The sequence below is a fragment of the Microchirus variegatus genome, assembly GCF_963457635.1.
Source record: "Microchirus variegatus genome assembly, chromosome: 19".
In the NCBI taxonomy this organism is placed as follows: domain Eukaryota; kingdom Metazoa; phylum Chordata; class Actinopteri; order Pleuronectiformes; family Soleidae; genus Microchirus; species Microchirus variegatus.
Window position 1 is genome coordinate 6,476,920 of NC_139820.1, and position 21,005 is coordinate 6,497,924.

The following is a 21,005-nucleotide window of genomic DNA, read 5'->3' on the forward strand; positions in this document are numbered from 1 at the left end:
AATCCACAGTATTCTACGCCTTTGTCCTGCCAGTGATTGAAGAGACATGCTGATCGAACAATTACGACCCCTCTTTTTACGGATTTGAGCTCCCAAAACCATAAATTAATTTCAGTTGGTTTGTGTATTGCTTCCAAATCTATGATGCAGATTGTTTTATTGCTGAGGTTTGACTCATTAATAATAATAATTACAATAATAATAGTAGTGTCAGCAGTCTTGAGGTGATGCTGCAGTGTTTAAGTCAATGATGAGCATTGCAGACAGCAGACGTCAGTCATTGCAGTGCTTCCTCATCAAATTCGTATATATATATATATACAGTATATACATACAATGAGCTTTTCTCATTATAGAAGCTAATAAACAGGAAGCCCAAAGTGTAATTAATTTAGTGCATCTGAAAGGTCTTCAGTGTCTTCAGCATTGGCTTGGGTTTCGTGCTTTAACTGAATGAATAAAACTATACAGTAGGTGCGGTAAATGATTAACATTATTATCATTTATAGTAGCAGACTTGATTTCCTTACTTTGGAAAGTAAAAAAACAAAACACGAAACAAACAAGTCAAGGTAAAACGACATTCACAAATAGTATAAAAAGGTTGGGTTTTTTTTGGGGGGGGGGTTTTCCCCATGATGTTGCTTCTTCGTGTAAAAAGAAATGTGTTCATCAGACAAAGTGGTGATCGAGGTGATTGTCCTGAGATGATGTAACACACTAACTCATTATCCGCTGTACAGGACGTCATAGAAAAAAACAGCACTATACAGGACTGACAACTCAAAAGTATGGCTCCAGCACATTCAGTTTTCAAGACACCGGTGCTGTGTCACATAGCTCCATGCAAAGTCACAGTGCAAACCTTCCTCTCACACCTCATTTCTCCTGGCCCGCCTTGTTGCCCGTCATCCCCCAGGCCGCCACTCTATGCAAACCGAGGTTCTGAAGCTTCCCTACGAGGTTCAAGCTAAAAACGTGACTACCTGCGTCCTTGTCCGGCGAGCCGCGGCGTTTATCTGTCGCTGTGAATGCAGGTGTGGTACTGCTGCGGTGGTAATGGAGGTGGTGGTGGTGATGGTGGGGATAAGGAGCGGCTGAGATGCCATGCTCTTGCAGCAGCTGCAGGAGCCCCGGTGATGATGAAGTGGTTGTGTTTGTCGCAGCACCTCCCAGACCAAAGTGCTCCTGCTGCCGCTCGGCTGGAGAAGAAGTGCTCACGCGTTCAGAGTTCCCACAAGACGGCAGGCCGAAAGAGCGAACGCTGTCGACACACAGAAAAAAAACACACATATATAAATATATACGCAAGCATAAAACGTGATATATAAGAAAACACATGGTTTCATTTCATGCATTCACAAAAAAAGCTGGTTAGTCAATGCTGTAAAAGGAACGTGATGTTAGTTTGTTTAGTTTGATCAGATAAAAACCTGTTAAGAGTAAGAGACATTTAAACATGTGGTTAAACAGGTAAAACACACGCGTTAGTACAAAGTGCATAATAAGATTAAACACAAGCATTAAATCCATTCATTTCCCCCACGAAGCATGTATTTGAACACAGCCACGTTTTTTTTTCAGATGCAGGCAACTGTTAAAGCTGCAGGGCGTAACTTTTGAGTGATTTCTTCTTTGGGAACAGAAATCATGTAGCATTAGCTGAAAATTTGCGCTGGGCACATTAACGCACATTAACCCGTGTTTCCATGACGACTGAGCGGCAAAAGACGCGCATGACGTCATGTTTACGTGACTCCCGATTGTTAAAACAAGTCTCTAAAGTAACGCTAAACTTTAAAAACAGAGGCACACATACGCAGTACACAGGTACGCTGGTTATTTGTAGCGCTGCTCTTTTTGTTTAATAAACAGACCGCTCCAGTTCTACTGTAGGCGCGCTAACGGCGCTAAAAGAGCTAACGGAGCTAACTGGTAAACGGTGCCTGGCATGAAGTCACTGCCGTCTTTTTCCGGTCAGTCGTCATGGAAAAACGTCATGCGTTATGTGCGTTGACATTAACGGCGTTCGCATGCCCAGTGCTACTGCAAATATACAAAAATCATTGGATAACAGGCTCCGTCCTGCAATACTATCAGACCTGACTGAGTGTGTATACACCTGCAGAAAGTTTATCCTGTCAGAATGTTGAATGATCAGGGATTTTGTGAGTTCACTTTTGGTAACTTTTCCTGGATGCTTCTCTGTGTCTTACTCGCTAGCACAATGTTGTTGTCTTGACATCAAACAAATCACTTCCTGTGTGCAGCAGGGAAATGCCACAGGGGTAACATGGGATCTAAACACTGCTTCGTCGCGTGGAGCTGATTCAGCATCGATTGAACTCGTTTGACAGTTGTTAACATTTAAATGTTACGCACTACAGTTTCAACCCGAGATGTTATTACATTTGACAACACAGGGAGGGCACAGAGCCTCGGTTGTTGATATTCCAAGACTTCAAACGGAGCATTAAGCATCAAGCATCAACCCCTGACTCTTACTTTGCCGCGAGGGCTCCTTCTAGAGCTGGAGAAAGAGCCTCGACAGGCGTTTTCTGCCACTGTGAGGGTAAAGAGCAGAGGTTGGTAAAGAGATGAATAAAGCAGCAGCATGAAGGAAGAGAGGGAATCTGGAATGTCCATGTTTGTTTCATGAAAGTGGCACTGCAAAAAAAATGCTGTTGACCCAGAATGAGTTCAAATCAAGCGTTATGGAGAACCACCCGGTCAGGGCTGTGAAATGAAGACAGTAAGGGTCCGAAAATGTGAAAGCAAACTCCAAATGTTCCGATGTCTGGCGGACGATTAGGTGTGAAAACGACCTAAGACAACAAAACATGCTTGAAAATTTGGAAAAAGGCGGTTGAGTTTTCTTACCTAGTAGAGAAGGAGGGGATGAGAAGGGAGGGTTGGAGGACTTGGCAGGTGGTAATGGTATGTGTGGGAGAAGTCTGAGGGAGGTTGGGACCGGGCGGAGCGACTGTGAGTTAGCGTAGGGAGAGAGCAACACAGACAATGAATGAGGCACGGACACTAAATTAGCACTATGCAATGAATGATGCGCACGCACAGGGGTACTTCTGTCATGGAAAATTAAATGTTTTACAGGAACGACAGAGGTCGTGGAAATGAGTCCTTACCCATGCCGTGTGCTCGGGAGAAGTGCGGCAGGTCAGGTTCATCCTCCTCCAGGTCGTTGAGGCTGTAAACGTGCTGTATGTCCACCTCCAGCTCCCTGAAGTCTTTAGTCAGGACGCCAGGACGAGGGTGAAGGATTCCTCCCAGGTTTGGTTTAGCCAGCTGCTGCCACTGATGTAGAGTCACTGAGCCTGTAAGGTGACAAGGGAGTGGCTGTGGTCAAAGAATGTTATAATAAAACAAAGACGTTGCAAGAGAATCAACTATGATGTATCTTAACTAGTGCTGGGCACGTTAGCGCGATAACAGCGGTTAACAGCGTCAACGTTAACACACATTAACGCATGAGTTAGCTCCAATTAGCTCCTTTAGCTGCGTTAGCTCCTATAGCGCCATTAGCACGCCTACAGTCGAACTGGAGCGGTCTGTTTACTTGACGAAAAGAGCAGCGCTACAAATAAGCAGCCCACCTGTGTACTGCCTATGTGTGCCTATAGACGTTCTCTCAGTCAGGTCTGATAGTATTGCAGGACAGAGCCTATTATCTAATGATTTTTGTATATTTTAGTTCTGGGCACGTTAATGCATGACACGTTTCCATGACGACTGACTGGAAAATGACATGCGCAACGTCATGTTTACGTGCCGCACCACCGGAGTCTAGGCACTGTTTACCAGTTAGCTCCGTTAGCTCTTTTAGCACTTGATCCGTGTCTTGTAATGTGTGCTGTGATTTGAAGTCTGAGCTCAAGACATTTTACCAACTGAAATATTACCTTCCAAAGGTTTGACGATCTGCAGGCGGTCCGGCAGGTAGGACCTGGATCCTCCCGAGGAGCCACAGGACTGCCGCGAGCTGCCGTTGGAGTAGTTGGTGCCTGTTGACGCTGCCGGGCTGGAGACCAAGCTGTTTGGTGTCAGGAAGCCACTGGAGCCCTCGCCCTCCTCACAATTTGCCGCCAGGGCGCGGAGTTTGCGCTCGCGCTCCACTTCAAAGAACGGCCGCTCAGAGGAGTGGTTCTGTTGACGGACAGACAGGCTGCACAAAGCGGCTTCCAGGTCCTGGCCTCCTGGTGTGCCGGGCTGACCCAGACGCTTTGGCCCGACAACGCTACAGGAAGAGAACATAAGAACTCTTTCAAACCTGCAGATTTTCCTTCAATTTAAGCAAATTTTGCAAAGACTAGCTTAAATTCTTTCCATATGCAAAGACACACGTACCTGTTGTCCTCTTTCTGTGTGTGACTGGAGCTGGGCCTCTCCTCCTGGGTAAAGCTAGCATTATCAGAGCCGTAGTAGCTGGTCCTGGGGGTGCTGTTAGAACTGGAGCGAGCAGACGCCGGACTGGAGCCTGGGAGTCCAGGGGAGTGGCACCGAGACCGCAGCCTCCCGGCCTTTTTTACCACCTTTACCGTTTCGAACACGCGCCACGGGTGGTTCCTTTCGGCAGAAGCACAGCGTGTGGTCATTAAAACCTCACCGTCATATTCAAAAAGCATCAGTACCGCTTCGTCGTTACTTTGAGCGTTTAACACTGAGCGTATCGCAAACGACGAAACATTCGCGCAAGCGCACTTTGCGTTACCGTAATTACGTGAAGGTTTGTGCTATCGGAAAAATTACAACAATTTCGGAAGGCTGAGAAGTTGTGCATCAAAGCCAACATGAGGTTATTACGGTGATTTCACTCGTGCTGTTGCAGGAAGCCGGCGAATCAGGACATTTGGATGTTTTATACTGTCCAAATTTTTAAATTTAACATGCAAAATATGGTGTTCATGTACAGTGTTTCTGTTTGTTTGTTTTTTTAAATAAAACTTGTTTTTCTTCATTCTAAATTGTTAATACACTATTTTAACATGCAGTAAATTGTAAATAACTGCCAGATATTGAAAATGATTCTATAAAATATGGGACAAATCACTTACTCACAGGACATTGTCTGGTCCTTTTATGGTTAAAATAAGCACATAACAGTCCAGACGGACATTTTGAGGCTTAGCTGGTAAAGGGTTTAATAAGTTTGGAGGGGGTGTTTCACAAAAGTGCTACAACAGCTGCAGAAAAATACACAGAACTGGAGAGACAAGAGTAAGTAAGATGAGTATTGCACCTGCGCTAAAACAAAATACATTAAAATATAGGCAAAACTACTACTTTATAGTTATTGTTTTCTGGTGTTATTTGTTGTGCCTGACAAAAAAAAAGTTTTTACACAAAAACAACTAAAGCTACAGAGAAAAAGCTGTTTTGAACTTGAGCTTGGAACACGGATGTATGAAAAAATAAATGATCTTATCATAACACAACTATGCCCTGATACATAATGAAAATACACAGGTGGAGTCACATTGCTTCAACTTCATACTTGACTTTATGATCGCAAACAAACCTCCTTTCCAGAGAACAGATTTGATGAATGCCAACAAAGTGTCAACAAGAGATTAACGGTTCTGATACAAAACAACACAAACGTGAAGGACACACACTCTTACTTGTATTCTGACGGAGTCGGGGAGTCCAGGCCTTTGCGGAAAGTGCCTTCTATCTCAGCTGCCAGTGAGTCCATGGGGAGGACAGAGGCCAGGGCAGTGTATCTCTGCACCATGCTGTTGGGAAGACTTTTGTTCCGCAGGTTCTTGATGTCCTCTCGGGCCTCGCACAGCATGTCCTCACACTGCGAGTACTTGTCCTGAAGGTCCTTGAGCTGGAGATACAGCAGGGGGAGACAAAACAAACAAAAAAATGTAGCACTCACACATACAGGTAGTTAATCTGTTAAACACTGCATATAAAAGCCTGATTTTATTTAAATTCAGCATATATTTAGTTTAATTGTTTATTTGGGGTTTGTTTTATATTTTGACTTGATTATATTTTTTATTTCGTATACACTTTTGTACATATTTTGGTATAAATAAAACGTTTAATTCTCTACTCGTCTACTAATGTGCACAGTTAATAATATTAGTTATATATAGTGATTATAATGATAATAATAATTTAGAGAAGGTTCTCTAAAGGCTGTTCTGGGAACCTTTAGAGAACATTATCAAAAGGTCATATGAAGTAAAAGTAACATTAGGGGAACATTCTGGGAACCTTTACAGAACGTTCTCAAAAGGTCGTATGAAGTTATATAAAAATAACATTAGGGGAACGTTCTGGGAACCTTTAGAGAACGTTCTCAAAAAAAAAAAATCTTACCTCTGATTTAAGCTTCGATTGACTCTCACGGGAGGAATTCAGCTGCTGGTTCAGCTCCTCGTTTTCATGGGTGAGCTGAAAAAAAATTAATACAGTAACTGTTTGGTTGACACACACTACTGTTCAGCGAGAATAGTCGTTTACCACATTAACAATGTATAGAGTGTATTTCTGATTCATTTAATGTTATATTCATTGAAAAAAAGTGCTTTTCCTTCAAAAATAAGGACATTTCTAAGTGACCCCAAACTTTTGAACAGTATGTGTATACTACCCATACGTATATTTGTATCATTGAATAATCGCTAATAAGAATAATGCGAGTGCTGCCGTGCGTTTATCGCTCACCCCTTTGCAGCGCGCTTGCAGGTCGACTATCTGAGCGAGCAGCATGCTGATCTCCTCCTGCTGTCGCACGCAGTCCTCCACTTTACGGGCGAGCTCCTCCGACAGGTCGACCACCTGCCTGTTGACAGATGCTGAAACACACACACACACACCACGAGTCACAATAAATCCACCCGAGTCACTGTGTTTTGAACTCATTTTCAGTGCAGACGGTGACACTTACACAGCTCTTCCACACACACCATCATCAGCTCCTGCTCTTGCTCCTCGTAGTTGGTCGTCTCTGTCGTGAGCTCATTCGCCTGGAATGATGATGTCAAACGTTGTGAGGGTTAAGCAAGACAGATATCAGGAGATAAACGAGTTAAGATATTAATTATGGGGCCTTAACAATTTATAACATTCATGATGTTTTTGTTTTTTTATCCCTAGTGCTCATGCGGCACGGATTTATGCACGCTTCGTAAATTGCTGTGGGAATAATACACAACTCCTTATATGGAGATGTTGGGTGTGTGTGTTTTTAGGTTACATCTTCAGGCTTTAAAAAGTTATAATGTGTTTTTGAGTCAAAGTTCTGATGTTTTTTTTTAATTTTTAATTTTGTATGAGCAATATTTCCTTCCATTCTCTTCCATGTGAGCAGTTTGTGACGTTGTCTACTGTACCTCTATTCTCAGTTTGTGGTTCTCCTCCTCCAGGCCCTTCAGTTTCTGGTGCAGGAAGTCATAGTGGACTAAGCTGCTGAGTGAACTGCACGATTCGTTCCTTTTAATCCTGTAGGAGATAAAAAAAAATGTTTGTTCTTAAGAGCGCTACAATCTTCGTCTTATCAAAAATGAAAGACGCAGCATCTTAACTTATGACCTATCCCTGCTATTTAACCTTGCTTTATTTATTTCCTTGTATATTGATGACCTTTTTACTTCATTTTATGATTTTCCACCCTTTAGTGAATGTAAATGCACTCACAGTGACAGCGACTGCGCGCTCTCTATCTCTTCGGTGCTCGCGTAGAACTGAAGGAGGTCGTCTCGCATCGAGAGCTCATGGCGAAGCTGCGCTACCTGGAACAGAGATCAGGACCACATGAGCTCTGCAGACTGTAACATAACCACAGGCGTGTGTGTGTGTATATATATTTTGAAGTTTGTGTTTATATACCTCCTCCTTTGCAATTTCAAGATGCTCGTCCAGCATTTCGTTGCGCGCCGTCAGCTCTTGGTTTTGCTTCAGGAGAGACTGACCGATCCGTGCCGCTAACTCAAGATCGCGCTCTTTCTGCAAAGTAAAACAAAGTATAATGTATATTACCTAAAATATATATATATATATATATTTATACATATATGTATATATGCACATACGTATAAATATACACATTATACATATACATACAGTATATATATAAATATAGATATACACATATAATATACATATGCATACAATATACATATACACATATATATGAATATACATATATATGTATATGCATATACATGCATACATATACATATACATATACATATATAACTGAGCATTTTATACAATAATATTTAAGTGAGAAAAACACAGTTGCTTTTAACCAAATCTAATGGACCTATGGACACAAACAGTGAGGCGGAGACGTTTAATCCTCTTTAATCCTCATCTGTACATTTGCAGAGTGTCTCTCTTACCTCCTCCAGCAGGTGGGTGACTGCTTTAATGTCATGATACGTCTTGGTGACCTGGCCCACTCTGTCGGCGCACAGCACTGAAGGAGGGAGGGGGGGAGCGAGAGAGAGGGATTTAATGAATGGAGGAAGAGGATAAAGTGCACAAAGTCCTGTTCCAGGGTTTCCATCAGACAGGAGTATGAGACAGGAGTCAGACAGGAGTATGAGCGATGAACAAATCTTTTGAACAAATAGTTCTAATGAACTGATTCTAATGATTCGCGACACCCAGCAGGACTGCTTAAATGCCGGCGCTCACGTGTGACACTGAGTAACAGCTAACCTTGTCAAACACAATGAATTTACGTCCCAGTTTTCTATCGTTCGCTTTTTGACTTTTTCTGTTCTGTTAAAGCACTAAAAAAATAATGCTTAAAGACCTCCCTTTGAGATAAAAGAGGGGGATTATTGTGGGGATAAAAGGGGATTATTATTATTATCATTAATCGATAACATGATCAGGTAAACCAGTGAAAGAAGTGAATTATTTTTCAATATTAACCCGTGTGTAAAGCACACACACTTCTTTAAGTTTTCTTCCGGTTGCTGCCCAACCACAACATCTCCACACACTGATCCTCTTAAGTGTGTTATCTCGTTTAGCCCAGATAAGACAGTCATAAAGGCCTCTTCTCCTGAAGCTCAGGGGGTAAAGACGGCCAGATTTAAACTCTCTCGGAGTCCACACCAGCAGGACAAAGGTGACCGTCAAAGGTGACTTTGTTTACATCCAGAGGAAGTGGACTTGTTTACGTGATCGTTGTCTGACTAATTTTAAAATCGAGAACATTTAAAACAACACAACTGGTAAATCACAAATTCTGCCAATTTTGATTCCAATTGTAGAATGTAATGCATAAATGTTGGAAATAATAAATATTTTGTTGTTTTTAATTGTTTTTAAATATAAAAACACATCTGGGCAAAAAGGACTCAAAATTTGGGAATTAGGCTCTTTTTTACAAACAAAAATAAAAGAAAAAGAGTCTTTTTGTGACTTGACCTCAAACACTCAACACCAGGATGTCCAAATAAGGACATGTGTTAATTATTCCCCCGTGGCAATTTACCAAGGGTGCACCTGCGGCACCGATCTGTGCCGCGTGAGCACTCGGGGTTAAGTAGCATGCAAAACCAGGTGTATAGTCTCACTATTGTTAGTTGTCATACAGCACAGTAGAGTAATTTGATTCAGAGGTAGTGAAATGTGGTCTGGAAACAGAGATTGGATATCTGCATCTATCAGTGTGTAATCAGGCTAATGGACAGATACTAACCTTGGGCTGAACCACTGCACTGTAAACTACAGCTGGGCCATGAATTATACAATCAAACAATGAAATGTGAAAAATCCCAAACTACTATAACCATGGCACACATGAAACTAAAAGGAGCTGCTTGCCAGCCTGAGGTCTTAAGGGTTTGCGCTGAGCTAAATAGAGCGAGGTTAACACCGTTCCTACGGATGAAGCCACTTTGTGACGTTTGTTTTTGGCACACTGTGAGGGATCAGACGGACGATGGAAGAGCTCCAAGTATCGCAGTCGCAGTGATCTACTGATCTCTTTTATTCTGAAGAGGCACAGCTGACCGGATTAACGGGGGATACGCGGCCTCGTCTAACCACGCGTGTTACTGTAAATCTGTCTGGACGTCACAGAGTGAATAGTCTCTCATTTACATGGCCCATTGTGTACCACCATGCACACAATTATAACTCATTATGATGCATCTATAAAAAGGCTGCAACTAACAGTTATTGTCATAATCAATATCCGGAATAAGTGAGTCATCGTTTGGTCCACAAAAATGTCGAGAAAATGTGTTGTTTTCATGATTTCTTGACAATATGAATCAAAGAAAACATTATACGGCAATATGGATGCATCATAATGAATAATAATAGTATAATCACACCTCACAGTCGCCCTGAACTTGTTAATGCAGTGCAAACTTTTTTTTATTGTCCCTAAACGACCGGCATCTCTGTTTTCTGGACGGGCGCCCATGTGCAAATGTCGCAGTATTCGGTGAGGTTTGCCAGCCACATGCTCCATTTCGACAAAGAACCGGCAGCCCCCTTTTGGAGGAGAACTCAAGGAGAATATGAGCTTGCCTCGCACACACACACACACATATGCCACAGTGTACTTGTTTAAAAGCACACAAATGCAGCACAAAATGTTCCGTACCGCAGCATCAGCAAAACCTCAAGGCTTTGACCTCCACATATTCATAACCACAGCAGTGCAAGACAAAACCTAGACTCACAGATCTGCCAGTGACAAGTGAAATAAACGTATAGAGGGTTTGGTTATGCTTCTGCGGCATGAAGTCTCTCACACACACACACACACACACACTAAGTGACCTTCACCACAGCGAGGAAAAACTCAAGCTGCCTCTAAACACCTAGAAACAAACTCTGTTTTACGAGGACTCATCAGTGACACCCTGCACCTGCACCACGTCCACTGCATTATTGACAGTTAAAGCACTTGAATAACAAAGAGCCGAACCCATCGTCACCACCGCCTCCTCTCACCTTGTGTCACTTCCCTGCAAAGACCGCCCTTGTTGTTATTGTTGTTATTATTATTGTTGTTGTTATTGCCGTTGAGGCGTTCCGGATCGTCCGCAAAGCTGAAGGTGCTCTTCTCCTCTTCCTCCTCCTCGGACGCCGAGGAGCTCCACACCTCCATGGTGACTGGAGAAAAGCTGCCTCCCTCTGCCTCCGAGTCCATCGCTTAAAGAAATTCACTCTTTGGATTCTACTGTGTGTCGTCTGAGCTGTGACAAACCATCATTCTGCTGCTGCTGCATGTGTGTGTGTGTATATGACAACAGTCTCCAGCAGACTACGTGAGTGGGCGTATACACCTATGTGTGTGTGTGTGTAAGGGAATCTGCTTGGTGTTAATATATAATCCCTCAGACTGTAGCTGCCATCTGTCGTCACTCCTGCCTCCGTTTACCTGGCCACGTTGGACTACCGGGTACAGGAAGAGGGGAGGAAGAGGAGGAGGGGGGAGGAAGAGGGGGACAAATCTCAGCCGTGTGCGACAGACGCCGACACTGACTGCACACCGTGTCCGAGCGAAAACATGATCATTTCCGTATAGTGCTAATTGAAATAAACCAACTAAAGAAACCTAATGCATTTTTAAAAGGATGCTGCACAGACAGCGCCCACCCGTGTGGAGGGAGGGAGATGGTAGGGTCCGCCCGAGCCAATCAGCTGCACTGATTCTAGACGTACGTAACAGCAGACAAGATAGAGAGAGGGGGGCTCTGCAGAACACTGCTGCAGACACACACACACACACACACACACACACACACACACACACTCCTACTGAACATAAAGAAGACTGGGAGTGTGACTGAGGACAATTACCGCGAGAAAATACTATAATTAAGATTCAAATTGTGCCTTTTCTGCCTTGGTTAGTGTTTAATGAAGCTTCGTCTTACGTTTTCAAATCACACTTTTCTCTCATCAGATAATACAGTATAATAATAATAATACAAATAACAAGATTAAGCTCAGTTATAGGAGATTTGATGTCATTTCTGGAGGAGATGTTTTAACTCGCTGTTCGTTTTTGCAGCATCTTTGAATCTATATAAATCAACTATTTTCATAATCAATAATCGGTTTGAAGCTTTTTTCATGATTAAAACAAGATTTCTGATTGTTTTAGCTTCGTTTCTTTGCTCCACATAACAAAGAAATCATTAAAACTGAATCATTTCGGTTTGTTGACAAAAACAAGACATTGGAGAACATCATCATTTTCATTAATACCTCTAATACAATGACAATAAAGAAATCTAATCTGTACCATTGGACCAGATTATGATGGGATTGTTCTCAAGCCTCACACCTTTACAGGATCAGGTGCGATTGACAAATTATTCTAATTTCAACACCCAACAAGCACAATAGCCTTCTAACGCGATTAGCAAACACAATGTAATTATAACACAGGAGAGATGGTTGCTGGAAATGGGCCTCTATACACCTATGTACATAATCCATTAAAAACCAGACATTTGCAGCTAGAATAGTCGTTTACCACATTAACAATGTATAGAGTGTATTTCTGATTCATTTAATGTTATATTCATTGAAAAGAAAAGCGCTGTTCCTTCAAAAATAAGGCCATTTCTAAGCGACCCCAAACTTTTGACCGGTAGTGCATCATAACTTAAGTTTGTGGAATGGAATACAAGCTATAAGGAAATAAAGTCTCAAGTACTTTGACCACAATAAAAAGCAAAGACGTGATAAAACAAAAGTCAACACTCCAGTCCAGACCACACAATAAATATCTATGAACCCAATGAATACGGTTATAGAAAGAAAAGCAACCAGGTGAGTTTGAATAAAAGGTGAGGGATTAAAAAACACTGCCAGCTATGAGCTGATAACACAAGTAAACATATTTGCCTAAGGAAAAACCCTCATAGGTCACTCGCCACCAACTGAGATTTTTGTCCCACGACTTCAACAGAAAGTCACACCGTGTGCATCCAGCTGATCGAATCCATAAACACGTCATAACTTATTAAAGATCTGACGGTGTGCACGGCCGCCCCGCAACACACAACAAGAGCGAGGCATATGCTTGCTGCAGGACAATGTTTATAATTCAAACAGACAAGTGACTTTCCTCTGGTGCCCTGAGAGCATGAGCTCATTCAAAGGTTCTGTGTTTCCCAGAAAGAAGATTCTTTGTTCTGGATCAGTCAACATTCATACTTTCTTATTAGTTCTACATTCTTCAAACTAATTCCTACTTGGCAATAAAAGGGGGATCTGGTTCAGAAAATAATAAAAGAACAATCACTCATAATAGGTAACATGAGGATGTCACAGACACCTCTAATCATACCACACGTCTAGACGACCGACGGCAACAGATATGCTAACAATGTCAGCGTGTTGCCATATGTGTGTGTGTGTGTGTGTGTGTGTGTGTGTGTGTGTGTGTGTGTTCGAGCTGCAGCGGAAACGACTTTAGACGCCAAGCGGCAACAGGTTAATCGGCTCACTGACATTTTGACATCTGTGCCTCGCAAATGTCATTAGAGGAGAGACAGGACACACACTCACACACAGAAACATCTTTGTATAGCCATCTTAGTGAGGACACTTTGACATAATGCATTCCACAGCCCCCTAACCTTAACCCTTCACCAACACTATTTAACAATTTACTTGGTTTTGTACAAAGTTTTGATCGTGCCTGCATACAGACACTGTAATATTTGGGTGAAATTAACCTTTAAAACATTAAAAGGGACACTGTGTAGTATTTATGGGTTTATATGACCCAAAATCCACACAAATGATGTGCTCCTGCATTGTCTAGTCGCTGTATAATAGTTTTTGTTTCATTTTCGTTATGTTTCAAAAAGTCATGTAAAATAACATGGTCATGGGCCGCTGAGACGCCATGTTTCTACCGGAGCCTGTAAGGACAAACGCGAGAGAACAAATCAAGCGTCTCTTTACTTGTGGCGGAAGTCCCGCCTCCACTCTCTCCGATTCGTCTTCGTATTTTTGGGAAGATTAAAAGGTTACAGGGAGCCACTGCAGATGGGCAGAAGAGCCACATGTGGCTCTAGAGCTGCAGTTTGCAGACCCTTTGACCCCTTGGCAAATCCATCACTACACACTTGCAGTGTTGAGTGTTGAGTGACAAGTAAAAACATTACTCACAGAAGTACTTGAACGTCTCATCGATCTGCTCATAGGTGAGTCCCAGAGTGACCTCTTGTGGCAGCACAGGGGTGCGCAGCCAGTCGTCATTGTCATAGCCGAAAACGCTGTCCGCTCGAAGGGTGTAGTTGGGCCGGGCCTCTGATAACAGACTCACGATCTCCAACTCTGGCACGTCTGAACAAAGGTCTAAGTGTGAGTGCGTGTGTGTGTGTGTGTGTGTTTGTGGAAGAGGAAAGGAAAAACAAAGAGAGGAAGCAGTGCTTTAGCAACCATTACTAAACAGCCATATGACTTATAAAGGCACACCGCCCTCTGCTGACAAATGTGAGATGCTACATCATTCTGATTCTTAAAAAATGACAAAAATAAATCTACCTGTTGGAGTTGACACATCGCGGCAGGGCCGTTGTTCAGGGTCCCCGAGTTTCCCCGGTGGAGCAAACTGAAGATGCTGGGGCTCCACGTCCGAGGCCCCCAGCACCTCCTCCCGCCCCCCATGGAGGGAGAAGAGCGACTGAGGGTCCAGGTGAGCCTGTGGTGGCCAGGAGCGAGGAGAAGGAGAGGATGACGGGGAGGCAGGGTGGGACAGCTCGACTGGGGCTGAAGGGTTCAGGGTGAAGACAAACGCAAAGCTCGGTGTGCCACTGTGGGACTGAGGCCCCCTGGTGGCTCAGGGAGAAGGTTTCCAGGGCATCAGACTCTGAGCGGCTGAGAATGTGACTAATAAAAAAAAAAGAATGGACAGACAAAAAATAAAGAAGAGTGAGGACACAATGAAATATTAAAGGGTCCAAAAGGAAGCATGATGCCAGTATTCATGTTTGTTGTTAGTTAATGCCACAACAACTAGACAAAAATAATAACCCTTCTCAATCAGCCTGCTTTTGTTCCATTTTATCAAATATATATATATATATATATATTACATTATATACATTATACTATATATCTATATCGTTTTGCTTCGTCTCTTCTTCTTGTTAAATTACATATAGATATATCCATACATATGCATATATATATATATATATATGTACATATATATATATATATAAACATACATATATAGTATATATACACACATATACATATACATATACATATATATACACATATATACACACACACACACATATATAAATAAAGACATGTTGTATATACACATATGTATACATATACATACATAGATATACACACACTTATACATATAAACAAACATATATATAACCACACATATATATACATACTATATATACACATACACACATACATATATACATATATACACATATATATACATATAAAGTAACACTTTAGATTAGGGAACATATTCACCATTAACTGGTGCTTACTAACATACATATAGTATGTAGTAGTAGTATACAAGCAGTAGTATACTAGCCCTTTATTAGTAAATATTAAGCACGTATTAACACCTTATATTGGAAAAATCCTACTTCATGTCATAATAGAGGTAGAATAAGGTGTTAATACGTGCTTAACAATATAACAATAACATATGTACGTTTGTATTTGTTTGCACCCACTAAATTCATGTATACAAGTTCATCATCATCTTTATGAATGTAATAAAATTTTTGTTACCATGTTAACAATTAAGTAAACCCATAACTGGACTGAAACAAAGTATTTAGCAACTCATACTGCAGCCTCAACTGATTCATTACTATACAAAACAGCACTTTAACTTCAGCAACATAAATAATAACCATCAGTATGTACAGTCTTTTTTAAAATTGCAAACAAGTGAGTGTAAATAAATACTTGACACTGAACTTGTTACCTCAGTTTCCAGTACATCTAATTGTGTAACCAAATGTGACTCATTTATTTTTCATGAGATCGCAACTCTCCCCAATTTCCAATAATCCTTTTGTCAGACAGAAAAGCCTTTGAGTAAAAAAAAAAACAAAGCGGGGCCGAGCCTCCAGTCAGTCATTGTGTCAGGGTCACGCGGATTAAGTTACCAGAGCCTGAAGAAGCCCACGGATCAGGTTCCTCCGCATAAATGTAACACATCTATAAACACACGCACACACAACAAGAGGTAGTACTGTACGTGTGTATTTAAAATACACACAAAAACACAAGTATCTACCGAGTATTATGTCACACTGTAAGCTAAATGTACCATAATGTGCGTGGCTTTTATTCATGTATATGGAATTTTACACTGCATCTACACTCACTTTATTAGGTACACCTCTTCAATTACATCAAAAGGTGATTTAACTGACTTTGAATGACATCTCCAGGTTTTACAGAGTGTGAGAATGGCCAAACGTGTTTGAAATGATGGAAAAGCGACAGTAACTGGTAATAGTTGCTCAAACAACCACATTATTACAACCAAGGTAAGCAGAAAACTATCTCTGAACACCTTGAAGTAGGCGGACAACAGCAGCAGAAGACCACACCCTCTTCATTCGGTGTCATGTGTACCTAATAATGCGGCAGGTGAGTGTACATTACCATCTCACGCCTCAGGTCGACTAAAGTGACATTATCCTGCTCTGCTGCATCTGCACACATTGCACAAACAGATCCCTTCATCGGTATATTTTGTTGTCACCGGTTCACTGTGCAGTGATGGAGGCCATCTTGGAGACCCATCTCTGCCACTATCTGAATAATTCGCTCGCCAAGCTGTTGCATTCTCCGGCAACCATTGTCATGTGTGCTCATTCGGGGGGCGATAAGCCCTTGAGTTATGGAGCCTTATAAAATATCCATTGAGCGGCGGTTCGCTCTGCAAAGACGCCTTGTTGATGCCAGAATGATACAAAGGAATCATTCTGCAGCAGCAGGTTATTATATTTAATGTTTTTTAACATTAGAGTTTTTAAAAAGAAATGAACTGAAACTGAATTGTGTACTGTATTTACAAAACTAATTAAAATTCTTGAGAAATTGTGCGTAGAATACATTTTTAAAATGGCATTTTTGTTGTTTTTTGGCAAATACTCAATAAAAAAAACCAGCTCTAAAAGTTAATTAAAACTAACTAATTTAAAAACAAAAAGTCTGTACATAATACTGTACATAAAGAAGTGGCCAGACATGAGTGTTTATTTATTTTTAAAGGTGCATTATGTAGTAAATCGAAAGCTACTGGCCATAAAATTCTCCTAATGTCACAGAGGCTCAGGAATAATGTTCATATAACAAACTGAACTCACCAACAACAACAGTACAGCCAAAATATTTGCATTAAAAAAAATATTTGGCATGTAGCGCCATCTACCGCCGTCTACCAATCATTGCAGTCAGTAGAGTCTCAGCTGCCGAGCAACCACGGGTTGCCAGTTACGTCTGAGCTACAATGGCGGAGAAAACGAAACCTAAAAGACCTCGGTTTAATTTGAGTGTAGTAACCGTTTTTGGCCACATTCTTACATATGGCGCCTTTGAAGTCAAACAAAAATCTGCCACTTTTTAATAAGCAGAGTAACTCATCAATACAGAGATAAGAAAGGTTTTCCATGAACTCAAATCACGTATGAGGTTGCTGGGAGAAAAAAAAAGGACACTTGATGCTTCACCCAGTTATTACAGTCAATAAAACATGTCAGCCAGAGGGCAAAGGGTTAGGTCTCTTTTCAATAACAGCTACTAAACTAAACAGCCATGATAAGTAAGTACAGAGCGGGCACATGCACATGACACACACAGCTGACGACTGTAGCTGTGTACACATCATAACACACCTTCATCTTTACCTTTACCTGTGAATTAAAGCCTCCAGCACCAATATCAACATCACCATCAGAACCACAACCAAAAACCAACCACCAGAGGCCATTTAATCCCCATCACCTCCGCTGGTTTGACAGCAAAAATCCATCCAATTAACTGTTAATTAATTAAAATATGTTCCACAAAGACTGCAAACTAACAGAGTTAATTTCAGTGAACACTTTCAAATCTATATATTTCTTTTCTGTTTGTGTTTTAACTGTGTCAATTTGGACCTGTCATGTTTTTCGTATTTGCTGCTGTCTAAGGACTCCCTTAAAAAAGAGGTTGTTAATCTAAAAATGGGATTTTCCTGTTTAATTAAAATAAAAAATGACCTTTTTGCATCTTGCACCTGGCAAACACTCCGTATTACAACAAATACTCAAACCAACACTAAAACTAATACAAACTAATATAAAGTAGCAAACCTGCTCTAAAAACTACGGAGCCCTGCTAGGGTCAAATGTGGATAAAATAAAAATCGTTTGTAAACTGTTCCGTCAGATTTCAAATGTCAGCTGTCAAATATGTTTGCGAGCTTACTGCAGCGTGTGGAAACCTCCGGTTTTGGGCTAAAATGCTAATATTTACATAAAAAAATATATAAAAAAAAATAGTACTAAACATTTACTAAGTACTACACATACTAAACTATACATTTTAAGTACAAACATTAATTGACTAGGCAGTCTAGTACTATGTTTCTGCACTGATTTGAAGTCTTTAGGTCACATGACCTGGACGCTATTGAGCTTTATTTTGTGTATAAAAAATTCAAAGTTAAAATGTGGAAAGAAAAGGTGCGTCTCAGACATCTGAGGGAACAGTTTACCAAACAATTTTTTTTCCACACCTGACCCTAGCAGGGCTCTGTAAAAAACTAACTAAAACTAATGAATTCCTGACAATTACACTTTAATCAGCAAAGAGCAAAGGTTCTCACACTCGCTACGGACTCACAGACACGTTTTGGGTAAAACATTATCCATTTCACATGCATTCAAAACAGAAGCTATAACTATAAGCTATAAAAAAGAGAGAAACAGGCATGTCTAAGCAGGTCATGTTAACACATCAGCACTCTGTCATGTCCAATTTAGCAGTAAGTGAAACACACAGTCGGTTAGTTAACCATGCAGCCAAGCGAGACCCTGTCAGCCACTTAGGGAAAACATAAGGGGGACGTGGTTATTAGCCATCGCTCCCTCCTTTTGTGTTCTCCTCTTTTTTTTTATGTCCGTTTCTCGGCAATATGCCAGAGGGGAAACAAACCCAAACAGTCAGCTGAGTGATCATCAGGAGCATCATTCATTCATACAGAACATAATAGACGACCAGATTCATAGCATACCATGTTCATAAACAGCAAAAGAGGGAGGAAAATTTGCAAAATATCCTCTTTTTTTTTACTGTTTACTATAACTAGAATAAATGTGACAATAGCTCCATGTCACGTCAGCACTTTTATTCATTCATTAGTGCAGCAGAATATCCTCCCTCTGACCTTGGAGTCTGGACTAAAACCTGAACTGAAGTGAGGTAAAGGGTGTTTGGAAAAAGCTCAGTGTTGGGTCTCTCTGCAAACAATGTCCTTCCAGGAGGGTGTGTACGTGAGCAGACGCACACACATGAGTGAAAGGGAGTCAGGCGGGGGAGGGAGAGTGGACGTCTGCACTGACGGAGGGGGGCGGGGGTGTTGATAGAGGGTAGCATTCGAGACGTGGGCTACTGAGAAGAGATAAATGTCATTAACGTGGAGTTTATCGTACACATAATCTCCTACGACTTAACTACAATTATGACTTAAAATCAAATGTAGCTGAGCAAAGTAAGTGCTTTTCAGAAGTGAAAATCACATCTCATCTTAGTTTAGTATGGAATTAAAAACAGGGCTGTACAATATTGGGTAGAATATCTTTTGTCTGACCAATAAATTGTGATTATGATTGAAGTTAAGTTGAGGTTCAGCTCAAACAACAAGACGGAGCATTACCACATAAGATAATCATCAAAATAGTAACTACTACAATGCAGGGTTCGTGAACTCAAATGACCCTGGGGCTACTGAGCATCTCGTCTGGCCAGTAGGGGGCCAGTCAAGTGGGGAAAAGGCAACTATTCAGTAGGACGGTGGGCGATATGAACTTAAAATGATTTCACAATGATAGATATTTCACAGAATTTCAAAATAAAAGTGTCCCTGTCGATGTATAGTTCAACAATGTATTTATGATGCAAAATCATAGTGCTGGGCACTAGGTTAAGGCACGTTAACGCATGACGCGTTTCCATGACGATTGACCAGAAAAAGACACGCGTGACCTCATGTTTACATGCCGTGACACCGGAGTCCAGGCAACGTTTACCAGTTAGCTCCGTTAGCTACATTAGCTCGTTTAGCGCCGTTCATGAAGTGGTGGGCCGCATGAAATGGACTGGAGGGCCTCATTTGGTCCGCAGACCGCGTGTTTGAGACCTCTGCTCTCACGCTAGGACAATGACCTGAAGATATGAATTGTTACGGGCTTTGAATGTCTTCATTTTCAGCAGTATTGGACATTACACTTTTTTTAAATGGCACAGAACTGAGAACAGTTAAACTGCAGGGTTCTGTGATTTGATCATTGTACAGGTCCTATATTTTGCAACGAAACAGTACTTTTTATTTTGTTTTTTAATCATTAACATTAACCAAACAAATGTCCGATTGTCAGCATGTCCTTTACTTGTTCATCGGATATTTAAATATCAAAAAAACATCAGGTGTGTTTTTATATGATTAGATGTGAATGACCTGCTGTAATTTCCTGTGAAGGATTAATTACATATCCATCTAATTGAATAGATTCTGTATTATACAATCCCCCCTGACTTTATTATCACCACCAATTATCTGTGGAAAACGACAAGATTGGATCAGACAGGAATAAATATTTGAACCTAATCAGCCGCGAGAGGATAAGATCTACTGTATATGACTGTGCGGAGATAAGTAGACGTGCGTTTGCTCACGATCTGAGTCCACAAATAATCCACAATATGACCTCATCACATTTTATGGACCAATCTGAGTAAAGACGAGTATTGTGCATCTTTATAAA

General features: G+C 41.2%; 1 protein-coding gene across 1 annotated transcript; it reads right to left on the bottom strand.

Moving 5' to 3' along the window:
- Window positions 1-1,136: 1,136 nt before the first annotated feature.
- Window positions 1,137-16,821, bottom strand: hap1 (huntingtin associated protein 1; the record flags this gene model as incomplete). Its single annotated transcript, XM_083905658.1, has 17 exons — window positions 1,137-1,264; window positions 2,506-2,564; window positions 2,881-2,983; window positions 3,144-3,332; window positions 3,918-4,252; window positions 4,363-4,581; window positions 5,637-5,848; window positions 6,349-6,423; window positions 6,697-6,827; window positions 6,920-6,998; window positions 7,365-7,473; window positions 7,669-7,763; window positions 7,861-7,977; window positions 8,376-8,452; window positions 14,143-14,319; window positions 14,521-14,807; window positions 16,739-16,821. The coding sequence occupies 16 exons, from the start codon at window positions 16,819-16,821 to the stop codon at window positions 2,525-2,527; spliced, it is 2,328 nt and encodes a 775-aa protein (XP_083761784.1). The 3' UTR covers window positions 1,137-1,264; window positions 2,506-2,524.
- Between the last annotated feature and the right edge of the window lie 4,184 nt (window positions 16,822-21,005).